General features: G+C 36.3%; 1 protein-coding gene across 2 annotated transcripts; it reads right to left on the reverse strand.

Moving 5' to 3' along the window:
• Nucleotides 1-10,907: 10,907 nt before the first annotated feature.
• nkx2.4a (NK2 homeobox 4a) lies at nucleotides 10,908-13,235 on the reverse strand. 2 transcript variants are annotated; one of them, XM_084097089.1, is made up of 2 exons: nucleotides 12,766-13,235; nucleotides 10,908-12,222 (listed from the first exon to the last, which is right to left on the reverse strand). In XM_084097089.1, exons 1-2 carry the CDS (start codon nucleotides 13,136-13,138, stop codon nucleotides 11,579-11,581), a joined length of 1,017 nt encoding a protein of 338 aa, XP_083953215.1. In that variant the 5' UTR covers nucleotides 13,139-13,235; the 3' UTR covers nucleotides 10,908-11,578. The 2 variants fall into 2 exon arrangements, with proteins under 2 accessions (XP_083953215.1, XP_083953214.1); XM_084097088.1 differs by having other exon boundaries at nucleotides 10,908-12,249.
• Nucleotides 13,236-19,173: the final 5,938 nt, after the last annotated feature.

The following is a 19,173-nucleotide window of genomic DNA, read 5'->3' on the forward strand; positions in this document are numbered from 1 at the left end:
TATCTCCATCTGGTTCCGTGTTTCTGTTAATAAAGCTACATTTCACTTACCACCTGTCTGACTCCTGTTCCATCCGTGACAGTTATGGCCCTGTAGAAGCAGTTTTTGTAAAAATAGGCTAACGATTGCATCATAACCACGCGACTCTCTGTCGCACAGTAGATGAATTACCGTATGGACAGGAGGAGAAGCTCGCGGGCAGTCGGGGGGACGTGGAGGCAAAATTAAATAATTAATCAGAATACTTAGCAAAAGTTTCTCCTGCTCCTAGCTCATGGACACCTCCTACTCACACTCTCCGTCTCTGCAAGTTTCGGAAGGGAATGATTCAGATTTCTCTTGGCACAGCTACTAGAAGACAGACGGGTTGCTCACGTCACATCTACGTCGTCAAGCTCAGTTTGAGTCTGCGCAGTACGGTCAGCCATCAGCAAGTGAGTGCTTCTAATTGACTTCACTTTTCTCCGTTAAATCCAATGGGGTCGCTGTGTCCATTTATTTTACTGTCTATGGTCATGACTCACAGGACTCGTAATGACCATAATTTAGCAGATTCACTCCCACATTTAAATGCAGTTATCACTCCTTAAACAGTGTGAACGTAACCACTGGTCCTCTGGAAGCATGAAAAACAAAACTGTTATTTAGATCAATAGCGCCATTACAATTAAGCCATCACTTACCGCATTCTGCACTCTCACTAAAACTCTCGTCATAAACACTGATGTTGTCCACACTGCACAGTGAATCTCTTATTTACATTGCGTCTAGACTTTGCTGTTTATGAGGGGATTTGCGAAAGGATAAAGCTTGTGCTGATTCTGAACATACATTTTGAGCGAATTATCTGCATGGTGACTCTAAAACGCCTCTGATTGGCCACTGCGTTCATGCGCTTATGTCTGTGATTGGCTACAATACTCAACGCTGAAACAACAGTTTTTGAATAATACTAGGCTATATTGTGTCCTCCAGTGCCCGGACTCGACTGTAATCAGAAGTTTTTCCGAGTCAAGTCCGAGTACAAATTCACCCAAGTGCGCGACATTACAAATTACAAATTTTTCATTACAAATCGAGTTTGAGTATCCCAACTCTAAAAAACAGTGAAATGCAAACTCAGAATATTACACAAACCTGCAACAATTAAATATGAAATTACACAAACATACTTTATGTATTTAATCTCACTTTATTAAAGGGATAGTTCACCCAAAAATGAAAATTCTGTCATCAAAATATGGAATATGGAATTCTATGGAAGTCAATGTTTGATTACCAACATTCTTTAAAATATCTTCTTTTGTGTTCAACAGAAAAACGAAACTCAGGTTTGGAACAACTTGAGGGTGAGTAACTTATGACAGAATTTTCATTTTTGGGTGAACTATCCCTTTAACCAATGTCTTTGTTGCTGACCTTCAATGATACAATTCAACCATACTATGCAAAAAATTAGATAAACATCACATTTGTTAAAAATCCCATTCTTCTTCAATCCAAAATGGCAGCACAGAGGTTTGTTTGAACAGCCCTCTACTTTACAGGTGTAAATTTACATTGCCTTCAGCCTGAGGCTCAATCATTTCACTTTTGGTGTCAGAAGGTCTTTACATTTGTCAAAAAAAGGAACTTTTTTGTTGTTATTAAAAAACAAACAAGCAAGCCCAGCCCAGGTGAGAAAAATGTACGCAAAAGTAATGTAACACATTACTTTTCATAAAAAGTAACTAAGTAACGCAATTACTTTTTTAGGTAGTAAATCAATATTGTAATGCATTACTTTAAAAAGTAACTTTCCCCAACACTGGTCATGACATAGTATTCAGCAAGAAAAAAGTCTATTAGTCGTTCATCTGAATCGTAAATCAAAAAGGACAAAAGTTGTTGGTGTTTTACTGCCTCTAGTGTTAATTTCAGTTTTGCAGAAATGTCACCAGAGTCGTGCATTTCCAGTGAGCCTGGGTTGGTTAGAAAAGATGACATTTTAAAACTGATCATCGCAATTAGCCTACTGTCTATTTGCACATGCAAACCCATCTATGTTTTTTTTTTTTATGTAAATGAGACCTGAAATGATCTTCCATAGTATCTCAAATTGCTTCTGGTGAAAACGACCATAGAAAATTGAAATCCTGATGATGCCCAAAGCAGCTATTGATCAGGAAAAAAACGTCCCATTCTCAATATAGAATCTAATTATTAGGATGTACACATCTGAGCAGGCACTTATCACTTAATCAATACTTCGAGAGAGTGTCCATCTCTGGTGGGAGTCGAGGAGGAAGATCAGGAGCACACATTCAGGATTAGGCCTGATTAGGACAGGTTTAATGTGCTGTGTAATGATTAGGGAACTGCCCAAACTCAGCTAATTAACCATTAAGTGCGGCTAGACCGAGGATTTGTGGGAAACCTGTGTTGCATGCCAATCTTTGTTTTCCCTATCATCACTGACCCCCACCAGCAAAAGTGAATGCTGAGCTAAAACTTATTTAACTTTCTCTTTGAGTGTGTCGGTACCCCCTGTGAAGCAGGGTGAATGCGTCCAAGCCTAACCTCCGTGACCATCTGCTTAAATCAGGGCAAGCAAACACTCCACCGTCTGCCGTGGCCAAGAGGCTAGCCAGCTGTAGCGCACCTTTGTCTCATGCACTTCCTGGCCTAATTGGCTTTATTTGCATAATATACATGGGTCGTGTGCATCATATTATTATGCAGGTTATAGATAAACGCAGCAGGGAATGGCCCTGAAAAGTGATGCAGGACGCACAGATACATTTGCAAACGATCAGACGCACACTCTTTGTTTATATAATTGTCAAATAGTTAGGAAAATGGCCAACAAATAGACAGAAAGAGTTTGAAAGCGTGCCACTGTGAGTGCACTGCAGGAGCCGTGAAGAGAAATCTTAATTTCTTTCGGTCCGCAGCTCAATCCTGTGTTCTGCTGATTAGCCAGCTCTCAGTGTTTGACGTCCTGGGTGACTTAGGAGGAGGAGCAGGAGACCGAACGCAGGATTTGGGTTGTAATCCTGTTTGTCATCCGGGGAACATGTACGGCCAGCTATTGATTCCGAGCAACAGTCTAGAAATTTATTAAGGGGAACAACAGGCATCTAATTGTAATGCCCTCTTTGGAGTGGTGCGTCTATTGATGAATTGTGAAGAGTAGACAGGTTGTCGCAAGATGATAATTGGAAAGAGAGTGGGTGGTCCTGTGCTGCTCTTTGGCCTTGTGTACGCAGCATATTAGGCCTGTCTTGCTCTGTTTGTATGAGGGGATTTCACACAATAACAAATGTGCCAACATTCTTAGGTTCATCTCCACTTAATGAAGCAAGCAGTGGTCTTTTAATTTGTTAGACTTAATTAAACTTGATTAAGCTTATTAGTGGACACAAGCCATGTGCAAACAGATAAACAGTGTCTTTAAATGAATTAGCCATGTTCCCAGAGTGATGGACTCACCCTTATGGGTTAGGAGATACTTGTCTTGTGTAAATGTAAACTGACAATGTCATGTATTATATTTGTAGTTCTTTATATATTACTTATATCAAGGGGTGAAAAAATCTTAATTTTTTTTTTTTTTTTTTTTTTATGTTTTACTTTCAGGGGTACAACATCTTGTTACTGGGTCAGTACTCTCAAAAGAACATCTTTGTACTTTATTTACCTCTGAAGGGTTACTCTAAGGTACTAATATGCACCTTTCAGGGAAAGATAAGGTGCAGATTTGTCCTTTTAACCTTATAAAGCCTACTGTATCATATTTGATAGGCAAATTTCTAAGATCAAGTTGATTCAAATTTTGGTGAAAACCTGTCGCACACAATCTACTACATGCCTTCTGTCGTCTGATTAATAGTTTATACTTTTTTAGCAAGTAAAATGCCTTTTAGGATAATTGTAAAAACGTCCCCCTTCACCCCTTCTTTTTTCATTTTTCTTTGTGAAATCTTTACTGATTTTTATTAAGTAAATATAAGAATAACTTTGATATTGTTCATTTTTCAAGATGAACACCTACTGGACTGAAGCAACGTAGGTTTACTTGATCATGTTAAAATGCAAGTATCAATTAAGGCTTCTAAGGAACATTTATTTGTTCATCTCTCAATCATCATTGTATTGCATTGCAGTTAATATATGATATGTATATGCATTTTACTTAAGTAGGCTGCGATACTGTTATAATGATCTCATTGATTTGCATTAGCTATCAGAATTTCATCTTTCTTTCTAGCCATATAAATATCAGCATCTGCACCAAATTCCATATTTTTGCCTCTGAATAAAACAGGTGTTTTACCTCCTTGAGTGTGAGCTCCATATTCTCACCATATCTGCCATAAAACCCTGATATATCAAATTTGATACTTAATAAAAAACTCATATGCAAACTTTATATATATAAACACATAAAATGTTGATTATTTTCTGACTATTATTTCAGGCATTACAGGGTTAAGGGTACTACCCCAATGACAAGCTGCTGTTTTTCAGACAGTGTAGGATTGTGAAATTATGAGAATCATAAAGCTTTCTTGGGGTTCTTCCATTTGACTTCCTGAACTAACCTTGCCATGTCATAAAATGTGATAACTGATATTATTATGAAACGCTCAGACCTTGAAACACAAGCGTGAAAGTCTTCTCTAATTTAATTTTATGTTTTACTTCTCACTTGACAACTCCTGCATGTCCTGTTTTCAAAATATAATTTTACAGGGTTTTTTTTTTTTTTTTTTTAACTGCTTTTTAATGAAATTTTAAATACAAGACTATTTCAAAGATTTTTTTTTTCTTTTGATGAATACCACATTTACTCCAACCATGTTAAACTTTATGCTCTACAAACATATTATCAAAACATGTTCATTATAAAAGATGTGATGTCATTTTCTGTATAACTGCAATTACAATGTATTTCTAAAAAAATCATATTAGTGCCTCACAACAAGAAGGTCCCAGTTCGAGTCCAGATGTGCAAAAAGGGCTTTCTGGAGTTTGCATGTTCGCCCAGCAAAGCAAACTGGATGGATGGATGGATGGATGGATAGATGTTGACTTTTATTATTCCCATGGGGAAAATTTGTTGCAATGAAATTTAACATGCATACACACAAAGAACAAACAATGTACATAAATATAAAAACACACATTATAAAAATCACAAAATCAAATGACAAAAATATTCCCCAAGGACAATCCCGGGGTATTTATTCTCATTGGATGGATGGATGGATGGATACATCATATGTTGGACCTCTGTTTTTATAGGCCATATACCAACCCTTATCTCAAGAGAAAACTATTTTACAAGGTGGCGATTTGGTATGCATTTTTATATCATTTGATTACTACAAAAATGAAGGATTGTTAGAAAAAAGTATGAAAGAAGGTCTACCCCTAAACATAACCATCACTGGGGCGTACCAATGAGATCATACAAAATCAATTCGCCATTAGAGCATATGTTCTCAGGTAGACGAATAAGCATGAACATGTTACAGGTTACATCCATCCAGCAGAGTTATACACATAATAGAGCAGGACATAAACATATGCAACACCAATCCTCCTTTTCACACTTCTGAAGTGGTTGCACGCAAACAATTCATGCTATTGCCTGCCTCCATTTGAACCACCATCCACCCCTGCCCTTATAAACAAACAAGACCCAGTCTTGCAGCTGGCCATCGCCTTGGCAACTGTGGATTGGAAAGAAGCTGTGTGCTAGTTAGAAAGTGTAGCATTGTAAGAGTCTTGCAGGGACCTAGAATACTTCAGCACTTCACAATGTGGCCCATTCAACCCTGATTTGAATTTTAGGAGCCGAATACAAATCAGATACTCTCGGCTCTTGAGAATCCCATTGTCATCTGAAGCATTTTCATCAAGGCATACAAATTTTCACAATTGTCTCATTCAGAGCTCATGCTAAAGAAAGATCAGATGTGGATTAATGGTAAAACATTTCATTAATGGTTTAGCATATACATTAAAAACTGATATAGTGCGATGCACTGCTTGAACAGACTGGATTTCAGGTATAGCAAGAATTCACAATGCATTCATTGAGTCATTAAAAACTTACTAGGAATATTATCATAAGTTAAACTTCATCACACTTTAAACAAAATAATAATTCTGTCACATTTTAGTTTAGGGTCCAATTCTCAATATTAGGGATAACGTTTGCCTCAATAAACTCCTAATTACTGCTTCTTAATAGATAGTAAGCTTGTTGTTAATTTTAGGTATTGGGAAGGATTAGAATATGGCCATGCAGATATAAGTGCTAATAAACAGCCAATATCCTAGTAATATCCATGCTAATAAGCAACGAGTTCGGGGGAGGCCAACGTTGGTCCTGGAGAGTCACAGTTCTGCAGAGTTTTGCTCCAACCCAAATCAAACACACCTGAACAAGGTAATCAAGTTCTTAAGGGTTACTAGAAAGATACAGACAAGTGAGTTTTGATCAGGGTTGGAGCAAGACTCTGCAGGACCGACGATGGCCACCCCTGAACTAGTTGCTGATTAGCATGCATATTACTAGGATATTGGCTATTTATTAGCACTTATAAAGCACATATTAAAGCCTTATTCTGCATGGCCATATTCTAATCCTTCCCAATACCTAAACTTAACAACTAGTGTACTAACTATTAATAAGCAGCTAATATTGAGAATTGGACCCTAAGCTAAAGTGTTACCAAAAACTTAGTGTTACCAAAGGCCACTGTTACATTAATGCTGGGCTAACAGACATATTAAGAAATAAATTAAATACATTAAAAAATCACTCAGGAGACATCAAATGATGTTTTGCTTCCTTTTAACCTTCACATTCACACAAACACCCCCGTGGTCTTCTTTACCTTCCTGCTGCCCAGTTTGGGTCCTCTGCCAAGATCTTGAAACCATCCAATTCCAATAAGGTCTATAATATCACATATATTAGATGTCTAAAGGTAAACAAATTTCTCTGGAGTGGTGTTTGCTGAAATTAATGAGGCATAACTAATGGCATACAGCCATAATGACAGCGGTGCTGAGACTGGCAGCGAGAGACAGACCAGCCATTGATTCTTGCTTTAGACCTCTTGAAGTACTAATCACCTTCTTTGGTTGGACTGCACAGGCTTCGGTGGGCTATTGTGGCTCTGTGTCACTCCAGGTCAGTAGTTATTAGTGCTGATTGAAAACAGTTTCTTTAACAACTTATAAGCAGCCTGAATAAGATGCATAGGGAACTTGGAAGAGGGATTACTGACCGGCCAGAGCTGCACAGACAGGCATTGGAGGGAATGTGACATGGTTTGATAATAAGGGATACAACTTTCTCTCTCTCTTTCTAATTTGCTTTCCCTCTCTCACGTAGTGAAATGAAACAGAATTTAGAGGGGCGAATTGCCTGCACAATGTTGGTGGAATGTTATTCATTGCAAGCAATGGATTTAAACATTTCAGGACAGAGAATGGTACAATTTTCTTGCTGTATGTACATACATATAAATTATATATGTCTATACAAAGACAATGGCAAAATTCGCTGTCATTTGTTTAATTCTATGGAAACCCATTAGAGAGAGAATTGCTTTCCGAGTCCCTTGACCTCTTTGAAATATTTTTCATTGTGTTGGAGCATGTCTATTTGCCCACTATTTTCCTCCAGTTTGAAATGGCTCATATTAGGACAGTTTGCATTTTCTAGGACACAGTCTGCTTTACTAAAAAGCTAATGGTTTCTTATACTTGCATGAAAACACAATGCCTCAACTCACCAAGACTTAACAACCCTGTACTATTGTACATAACAGGTTGACGGCAGAAAACTCCCTCCTCTCCTGACTAACAATGATACAGTGAAGTGAGGTTTAGCTCTCTCTGAGAGGAAAGTGTACTGCCTTTATCCAAAGAATGCATTTCACCACCTTGACTGCAACAAACGGGCTTTTGAATAAAAAATGTTACTTAGAAAATCAAATGCATAGGGGTTTATTCCATTATCTTTTCCATGTAATGAAGTAAACTATTCACAAAGCTCCACATAAGTGTCTACTTTTGTTTGGAAACATGCAACAGAGACGTGTGTGTGTGTGTGTGTGTGTGTGTGTGTGTCAAGTGGGGGTAGGGCGTCACGCACATTCAAATACAATTTCTGAAGTATGGCATTGTGCTTCACTGCTTCATAAAAAAATATTTAATATTTAATAAATTAAGATTTAGAAAATATGAATATATGCATATTTAAAAAACATTCATTTACAAAGGTTGATTAGTATGTAGCTCTATGTCGATATTTTTTTATATATTTTATATATATATATATATATATATATATATATATATATATATACACACACACAGAGAGAGAGAGAGAGAGAGAGAGAGAGAGAGAGAGAGAGAGAGAGAGAGAGAGGGTATGAACCATATGTCTTTACATTAAAAATAAATTGAATAAAATATTTGTTTATATACTTTTGTAAACTGTTCCAGGACATATGTGTTCCCACATAAACTGTAATACTGACGTCAGGCTGCCTATGCCAATTAGTGCTGTCCAGGTTGCTAGGTCACCATGGTCAATTGAAAGACACATCAATAGAACTTGAAAAGGTTTCTCTGCGATCAGACGTTCTGACATATTAAGTAGAATAATGGCCAGGGAAAATACAGAGAAGGTCCTCGGGCTGGATTCAAATTACTCAGTGGTAAGAAATTGTTAAGATCCTGCAATTAGTGGGGAAGAATGGAGCTCCAACAAATCTATGGCAGGATTGAGAAAAGCAATACTAAAATCTCTTTGAATCTCTGTTGTGTTTTCCAGGCACTGAATAGATATTGAAAAGTATATTTTCCAACTTTCAAAAAGCTTTTGCTATATGTTATAACAAAAGAAAGATATTCAGCAGAGCTTGCACCTCTTTTTTTTTTTTTTTTTGCAATTGTGATCTACAACGAAAACTACCCCATATCTAAATGAACTGATGCATTTGTTCAGCATATTTGTTTTTTTTTCTGTTGTTAGTAGGCCTATATAATGACATTGTACTTATTATTATTATTATTAGTAGTAGTAGTCAAGTTTACAAATGTTTTTGCATATATCTTTATCATCACTACAATGAATTATTTGTTGAAACCTTCTAACGTGTACACGAAATTCTGTTTTATATTGATCAAAATATTGAAACCAAATGCTCTGTCTGATGTTATAGTGAGTCCTACAGCATAGAGAGCTTGAAGACTCCTCACTTCTCAGCATTAGACACTGGCAGAGATGAGGTTGGACCACCATCTAGTCTATCATGTAAATCCCGACTCTAACACCATATTATTTGGATGCAGTTTGCAGATGCACTCGATCTTCCAAATGCCAAGTAAAATAGTGTTATAATCAAATCAGGTTTTGAAACACTTTGGCTAATGTCAGGTCATAGCCATTTTATAAAGAGTCACCAAATATTTTGCACCAAATATCTTTATTTTCCCTCATTCCAGACCAGTATCCATGTGGAAGGTGTTTATGTACTTGTGAAAAACAGGACCTGAATTTGGATTGGTGGAGATTGCTATAACTTTGTCTTAACTGTTGAAAAGTTTTCTGTTCTCTCTTTCACCATTTGAACAACAGATACCCAACTGAACAGGACATCGTTCACATTTCACTCAATCTGTTAAATTTCAGTATGATTAATTTCCACTAGCATTGCTTTGTCTTCCTTTGAAATGCTTTTTGAAATGTTTCATTAGCATTACGAACTGACTCCATATAAAAGAATATTAAAATAAAAACGTAAAAGAAAGTTTCGTTTCGAATTTCCGTTTTTGTCATTGAATCACTTTACATAGCTTTGGAACACTTATAACACTTTCTGGGGGAAAAAAGAACAAACTTATATTTAAGAATCACCAGTTTCCTATTTTAATTTATTCTTATTTTATTTGTTCTTTTATGTGACGTGCCCTGATCATTGTCAAAGCCAACCAAAACTATTTCTGAGGCTTGTTGGATAATTTCATGTATTGCAGGTATAATTCATATTAGACTATGCATATGAGTCAGTATTAAACTCGCATTCTAATTAGGATAGATATAAATAACATCTGCTTTACTCACTTATATCGCTCATATATAGGCTACTCATTTTTTTTTTTTTTTTTTAAGAATACATAATTGTAAATCATGTTCAGCAACAAATCCAGCTTATATTTGCATTAACTTTTACGGTCAATCTGTAATATGATTGAACTCCGCGGTATTGAATGTTTAAAAAAGGTAATTCGGATATAGGAAAGAACAAAACTAATTAATAAGTACATTGAAATAGTATACAACAACATTGATAATATAGAATTCTACACTCATGTATATGCAGTTTTATTTTCGTTTTAAATAGAACATATACATGTGATGCAGACAAGCCACTCAAATGTCATACACGTTAAATAAAATAAATCAACAGATGACCAAAAATATCGTTCTCTCTTCTGCGTAATATAAAATAATTGAACCTAAATTTTGAAATGGGTGGCACAGGGTATTCTGTGTATGTTGCTTCTTTGTTAGCTATTATTGGCTTAATTATCAATCATCATTATTACTTTTTGCGTCAGGTAGGTTTCAGATAAACTTAAATTAAGAGAGGCAACTGAAATAAATTCAAGCAAATAATTATCTATGGACGCAAATTTAATAGTAAAGGGTAGACCTTAAATTTGTTTGTAGCCTATTTAAATATTGCATAGGGTTCTTCCCCTCAAAATCAGTGAAACGTTTCCTACCATAGACTTTTTTTAATTAAATTTTAAATTATTTTCAAATACTAATTTAATGAAAACGCTCTTCACAGAGATTATACTCTACACACATTAATTCCCAAACAATGGCGTGCAGTTTAATTGATTTATTGTTAACGTTCAATTGGTTTGAAACATATACAGCAGCCATCGTCTTTGTGTCTTTGTTTTAATTTACCAAAAAGAAAAAAGAAAAAGAAAAAATGAATAGAATAAATGACCAACGAAAAGACTCCAACATTTATATTACAGGTAAAAAGAAACTTAAGTGTTAGCCAAATATACAGTCCCTACTTTTCATTTCTCTAAATGAATACATTAGTTTTTTTTACAATAGTGGCTTCAGTTGCACGTTCAGGCATTTATTAATATCTGGGAACTTTTCCAGTTCTTGCTAGAAGTTCATACCTGAAATATGAAACATTGCTTCCCGTGTCCTGGCATTGCCATTGATGTGGAGCAGCAATTTAGTTTAGCAACAGACAACCTTCTACTAGAACAACAAAAGTCCAAAAACATACAGCGTGAGACTAGAAATTGTTATTTTGTCCATACTGAGTAGAAGGGTCATTGTAGAAAATTGTGACCACAAGTCTGTTTTTAGGGAAAAAAAATTTCCCCCAAAACGTGCTCCTTTGATCCGATCACCCGCTTTAAATCTTCACGCGGATGCTCGGTCTGCTTTCGGCCTCACGCGCCTCAGTTCTGAATTCAGAGGACGCTAAAGTTTGTGGAAAAAGACGAAAAGAAAAGGTGGTCGGTCTTACCACGTTCTGCCATAAAGCAGGTTTGACGTGACCATGTTATTCGTGTAATCTACAGATGTGTCTATCTGTCCCATGTTGTTCATCTGCGAGTGAAGTGACGGGGGACTGGGAGACATTTCCTCCAGGTCTTGGGCCTGAACCATTGCGTTGACCTGCTGGGTTTGGTGTTGGTTCATAGAATTACTCGAGGTAGGAAGCACGACCCCGGAACCGTTTTGCTGCTGCTGCTGCTGCATTTGCTGTTGGTTTGGCGTCGGTGTGTTGGAGCCGTTCTGGCAAGGCTTGCCATCCTTCACTAGGACAGGGACAGCCACTCTCCTCGGCGACTGCTGCTGTTGACACAGGTTGCCCTCCTGTTGAAGCTGCTGTGCTGCTTTGTCCTTGGCCTGTCGTTTCATCTTGTAGCGATGATTCTGAAACCAGATCTTGACCTGCGTCGGGGTTAGATGTATCATACTAGCCAGGTGTTCCCTCTCGGGCGCTGAAAGGTATTTCTGTTGCTTAAATCTCCTTTCCAGCTCGTAGACTTGTGCTTGAGAGAAGAGCACCCGTCGTTTTCTCCTTGGAGCTGCGTGCAGAGGTGGGATGGATTTGGTGGTGTCGGCCATGCCTAGCGTGCCCATTCCTGCCATGTTCATACCTGTGGAAGGTCCCATGAATCTAGAAACTTCAAAATATGCATACAGATGTACGTCCATTCAATTAGTAGCAGTGTTGGGCTAAATTATTAATAGTCTCTTAAAAAAAAATGCAGCATTAAAAAGTTGCTGCCTTACATTTTTAAGTACAATGAACTTGGATATTTAAGTCATTTCAACTTAAATTAAATTTCACTGACTTTAAAATTAGTTGAATCTTGTATAACTTATTAAAAAAAAAACTTATTTATAAAACTTATTTTGATGAGTATGTAAAAACATATGTTGTCATAACTTACTGATTATATATATTTATATATTTTTACAGTGTGCACAAATGAGTGAATAGAAATGTGTAAATTATAATTAACATCGGCAGGAATCTACAAATCAGCAGTATCAATAGCAGCGAGAGGCGTATTATTATAGCCTATAATACGTACTTTGCAGGCAATTTTACTGATGCTAAAAAATAAGGCAAACTCGCCGGAAACTCAGTAAATAAGTACACAAAACCAATCTCAAAATAATGCATCATAACTTACTTGTTGAGTATCTAGGGTCGGGATTGGCGCCGTACCACCCTGTTGCTGCTGCGCTGTTTCTCATAGTCTCTTGGTAAGAGGGTAGGTCCCCCATGTTGGCAATGCTGCCATTGCAGTAGCCCCCCATTGCACTATGCGAGAACTGGGAAACGGAGTGTGGCATATGGTAGGTGGTCGCCATAGTGGTGGCGTTGTGGCCCATAGAATGTTGTTGCATGCCAGTCTGGGACACCTGAGGTTGCCGGTACGCTCCCAATGGAGATGTGAGGTTTCCAGTGCTCTCCATGCCACTAAACTTCTTGTAAGTCTCCTCAATTGGGCTCAAAATATCTGTCACTGAAAAAGGTGTCGTGTGCTTTGGGCTCAGCGACATGGTTCAGAAAGCAGATAGATTTTTTGGTGGTGGAGCTCAGCCGTGTTGTTGTATCAGCTCTGTTCTCGTGGACGTCGACGTAAGAGAGTGCTTGTAGTATGCCTGAGATCCGATTGATCGCCTTGGAGAAGGAGGCGAGCCCTGGCCACTCTTATCTCAGGTTTATTGTAGCCAGGCGCCAGATTTACGACAAACATGAGGGGCGGAGCGACTCCCTAGACCAGCAAACAATAGTCATTGACATCTCAGCAAGATAATTGAGAAAAAAATGTTGTTAGTTTCACATTACATTTATCATCGTGCCGACTGAACATTTTCAATGGTCATATTTCTCCATTTTCTGTCGTACAATACACGAGTCTAACATCGTCCTTAAAAGCGTATTCGTATTGAATTGAGCCAATGTTTGTCTTAAGTCTTTTCTTTTTCTTCTTTTTCTTCTTTTTTTAGGCACTGTTAATCTGCGTCAATAGGGAATTCCATACTTTTTCCAACTTTGAGAGCCCTCCGAGAGTCATAAGCGCAGTGCGCTCTGTCAGAGTGGCACAATGAAGACCCCCTCCAGTCTATGACCTAATTTATACGTCTTAAGCATCATTTTGTGCCAGCGGTGAGGGTCTCTCCCAAATTAGATCATAGTAAAAATATGTCCTCATAAAATCCACATTAGAAAAAGTACAACATAGTTTTTAAACAAACGCCAGTTTGTATTACCTATATAAAACTATAACTTTACATTAAAGGAAACGTGTTTTAATAATAAATATTTAAGCTTATGAAGGATGTCTTTTGTAATTGTAATATATATATATATATATGAACCTTAAATATTTTAATTATATATATATATATATATATATATATATATATATATATATATATATATAATTAAAATATTTAAGTTGTTCGATTTATACAACAAATTGTGTCCGGATTTTTTTATGTGTCCGGTATTATTTTTCCTGCATCAAGCAGTTATAATCACAGTATAAATACCATAGGTTAATTTTACCTTCTTAATTCAAATTGATATAATTCCTTCTCGGTCAATAACAAACTGGGTCAAATGACCCTGAGCAGGTCTATAATATTGCAATTAAAGTTCACATGTTCTGCCTGACCTAATTTTGGCATTTATACTATAAATTCATTTAAATGTAAAAGTAAGGCTCTCCATTTAAGTGCGAAAGATAACCAAAGCTTGTACGCTTATGATGTTTTAATGTTACAAGTTTAGAAACAAGCCTGTATCCATCAGTCATATTGAGCACACCTCTGTCTAATAATCTGACCACGTGGGTGGATGCTGGTCTCACACATTTGTTACATACTGTACAAGTAAGGAGCCATTTCGTTAATAGCTCTTTCGGGGTTTAGTAACTTTGCACATTCACATTGTAAACTTTCCACGCAAAACAAACACTAGCATTCAGCATTCTCTTCTGACTACTAAACGTTCAGCAAATCATATTTAAGTGTTTACTTGTCGGTATGTTTAATTTTGGGTAAATTCTGAGACCAACCAGGTCGAAGCATCACATAAAGTTTGGCTTGTGACTCACAGAGCGAGAAACTCGTCTAAGGTTTTGTGCGCCTGATCCATTAGGTAAATGAGGGCCACTCAACCTTGTGGAATATTAAGGCAGAGAGCATGACCGAGGGCCAAGCAACCGCCTCACTCTGATGCTGGAGAAACCACTGGACGGGTGACCGCTTAGCATTTCAAGTATACCAAGTAACTCAAGAAAAACAAAACACTAAGATATTTTGTTTGTAGGTTATACTTCGATGGGAAAGGAACAATTGCAAAATCTATCATCAGAAATGGGACTGGGATATACTGGACAACATTTGCTCAGGTACCGAAACAGGTTGCCGTGTGAAATTATTTGCCGTTTTTAGTTTAGATAGATTGTTCTGTTTAAATCATTGTAAGTTTAGGAACGTGCGGAACTTGTCTGTAAATATGTTTTATAAATGCAGTGTGTGCGATACGTGGGTGGGTGTAATGTAAAAAAAAAAAAAAAAAACGAAGAAGAAAAATAATAATAATAAGATGACATAACAAATTCGAAGAATCTAAAAGTGGCTGATGAACCAGTTCCACTAGTTAAAACTGAAATCGAAAAATGAATTGCGTATGTATTGCTTTTGAGGTAGATTTTAATATACATTTGCATATTTGTTTTTGTTTTTTCATTCAGTGTGTTATAAATTATTCTGACGCATGTCTTTTTACTTTAATAACATTGTTTCCCGCTCAGTTGCATTTATCGGTGAATAGCCTATTACCGCGCTTTGATTTGTTTAAATGAGCTTTGACTGAAACGGAATTATTTTATTTATTAGTCAAACTGATTAGGAGTTTCTAAGCGCGTCTATGTGTGTGCATGTGGAAATTGTTTGTCGAGAATTCCTAGGACGTATATGTGCAGTTTTGTTTCTGTTTGACATTGAGATAGCTGTCACCTATGACCCTTCTTCTCATTTAATGCGTGACAAGAGCTGTTGGTAATTGGCTTGCCATCAAAATAAAAGGCATGGCGTGTAGTATTCCTGTGAACGTTATTCTTTTATCTGCGGTTTATTTTCATTTACGTTTAGTTTACACCTTGCAGTTCGTTGCCTTTCTTAAACAACCATTCTCATTTAAAGCAGAGCATATATATTTAAGCCTCGGAGTGAATGGGCAAACACATGTGTCCACTGGAGTGCTTGGTGGATCAAGGGTCAGCCAGGGGAAAGAGAGCCTGGAGTAAGAGCTGAGGTCCTGACCCATTATATCACTGATCCGACTGTGGAACAAAGTGTCCAAAATAAGTTAATGTGTTCTTTGCGGGGCTCGGAGTGGTAATGTAGCCTAGTGTAGGCTATACCATTTTATGGCATCACATTAAATAACGCACCACTTGAAATGCTATATTAAACACCTCAAATATGTTATGAAGATTTTAAAACGTCACATTACGAACAAACTATGGTCTAGCTGTTCGGTTACAAAGAATACATGTCTGGTCAACAAGGCGCGCCGCGCAGGTCAGTCAGTGTTTCAAGTCCCCTGCATACATAACACATCTACAGAAATCAAGACATCAGATATTAAGTTTCAATATTAATTACAATTCTGTTGTTGCCCATGTCATAGCCTAGTTTCCTCCGAGGTAATTCTTCATTTTGTATCAAAATGAAGAATCAAGATAGGCCTACATGGAATCATGATAGCCTCCAGAGCACGCGACTATTTGTTTAATCAATTTAGAGTATAATTATGTTAATTAAGATCGACGTATCAATATTTTTTAGTACCTTTATTACAGCTTGAGTAAGGAAGGGCTAGTTAAATTCGTCTACTTCCTCTGAGGCAAAAATAACCGGACAAAATAGCGATATTTGCGGTTTCCTCTAAGGAAACTGTTCAGATGCATGTCAGTGGTTAAAAACGCTGTTATCGTTGCTTATAATGACTCAAAGAGGATTCAAAATCAAATGACAGCAATGTTGGTCCTTCATGGTTTTTTTTTTTTTTTTTTTTTAATGTAAGCTAAGTGTCTGTAGATGTAACTGCAAACCTTCACCGCCAAAGAACACGTTTACAGGTGTAACGAGGCCTGCCATTTTCAGACAGAGCTTGCTAAAACTATTAGCAACATGTTACCTAAGGCGTTTACAGTTTAGTAACATATAAGTTAACATTGGAGCAGTTTACATCTACATCATGTTAGTATTTTCAATTTCATGGTAACTAATGCGTAAAAGTTCCATTCTCATTTGGCCACAAATTGAATTAATATTTGTGTTGTTCCAAGAAATGTCTATTATTTTATATTTAAATATTTTAAAATAACAGGCTTCAGGGAGATTCTTTATTTGCTCTTCTGCTTTTGCAAAATTTTATTTAAATATTCACAAGTCGTTGATGTAACATAAGTGCAAATCTGATCCTCCAAACCAGCCGTCAAAACACATCTCATTATCTTTATAATCCTTTATATCACGGTTATCACTTTGTCTTGTCTAAGTCTAAAGCAACATTAAAGTAAATGCCATTTTAAGTCTTTTTTTATTACGAACAAAAATGATCTCACAATAATAAGGAAATGGATTATATTATTGTCTATTTGCTTAAGTTAGGCTATGTATATCTAACATCTAAGACAGATGCAATGCGTAGACACACGGTGCAATTAAAGTAAAGACATTTTAATATCTATAATATTTTAAAATAAAAGATGGCTATTATCAGATTTTGTAATTCGCCCTTTAGCATACAGTAATCTAAGAATCTAAAGCAATTACCAATTCGCTGATGTCGACCATTTTGTACTACAAGCAGGCAGGTGCACGTCCCAGCTTCCCAGTTGTAGTAAAAAGCAGCCTTTAAGTACTGCATACCCACCGTTAAGAAGGTGAAAGGTCCTCCCAAGAGGAGCAAGTATCTGGCAGGCCTCTCCAAAATCTTATTCTTCCGCGCAAGTTTTCATTCAAATGTAATTAATGGAACTCGATGGACGAAATGATGCTAATAGGTTGCAGAACACCAGGCGCTGTGGAGACAATGCCATCTCCAGAAATATATAGCTATATTAAAGAGATTTATTACTTTAAATTGTATTGATATCTTTTAACGTTATAAAGCAATACTATAACATTTGCGAAGATGTTTGAGAACAGAGTGAATATGTTTACAATTTATCGTGGTAGGCAGAGATATCGTACGCTGTTCTTCAAAAACAAAAAACAAAAACAAAAAAACAACATACATTTTAAATTTTTGTTTGTGTTATTGTGAGTGAATTAAAGCAGGAAGACGAAAACACTTTCCCCTATATCACGGAATATTGCTGCGTAAATAGGTAAATCGTTTCTATTAAGTTTCAAATGAATATTAATTATAAATAGCCTATACTTTGAAAGTGATTGATAATTTCTGTTTTTTAAGGAAATGTGGAAAATAGCTAGAGATCCTTCTGCTTGTGTTCAAAATGTACAATTACTAATAACTGCATTTTACTTTAATGGTTTTTGTGTTTGTGTATTGTTGTTGTACTGGCTTTAAGATAATAAATTAGACAGTTGGTCAACGCATTTACTATTACTAATATTTTTAAAATTAGATTTGAGGTGCAATATAAAAGAGAGATTGTGAATACTCAACAAAAAATGCATGATTCAGCTGGTGATTAATATTTTCACAGCAGAAGAAATAATGTAATAAGTTCCTCCACCCATCATTTTTTTTTTTTTTTTTGCAGTACTTGCTATGAAATTGTTTATGACAGTGAAAACATTTTGACAGAACATATGACCTTATAATAATATAATATAATATAATATAATATAATATAATATAATATAATATAATATAATAGATGGCATTGAACTTTGATTTGATGAACAACATGAGGTTCTCTGACCTAATTAACACCTACATCTGTTATGTTTTTACACTTGTAATGTCACCAAAGAACTTAATAAAATAATCACTGCAGAAGAAAAAATATATATAATGACATAAGTTTGTTGAAAGAAATGCATCATTTTACACTAAAACTGTTGCAACCCAGTTTTTCTATCAGAGGCTTAGATTTAAAAGTGGTAACAAAACAGAGAGTCGGCTTTCATGCTTGCATGTTTAATGGAGGAGACCTCTAGCTTTAATCTGAAATGGCTCTCAAGAGACTCAAATATAACGCTAGTTCAGTGACCTCACATCTGCTGCTGCGCGCTTATATTATGAACACAAATTTGAACGTTTTACCTCAGTTACTGAACTATACACAGACAACTTAATGTATTGTTCACCAAGGTCTGTTTTCAGCACAAACGCGTAAGTGTATGCTATAGCCTACCTCCACTTCACTAACCTACCTGACAAGATAATAAATTAGAAATGCTAAAGCCAATACACACAAGCAAGCTTTTCTAATTCATTTGCTTTGTAAAAAAGATAGTATTTGACAACAATTAAAGTGTAATTACTGATGCAGATAGTGTTTGAATTTGCATAATATTGTGTAAAATCATAGTCCATGCTT

Source organism: Abramis brama (assembly GCF_963993115.1).
Source record: "Abramis brama genome assembly, chromosome: 21".
In the NCBI taxonomy this organism is placed as follows: Eukaryota; Metazoa; Chordata; class Actinopteri; order Cypriniformes; family Leuciscidae; genus Abramis; species Abramis brama.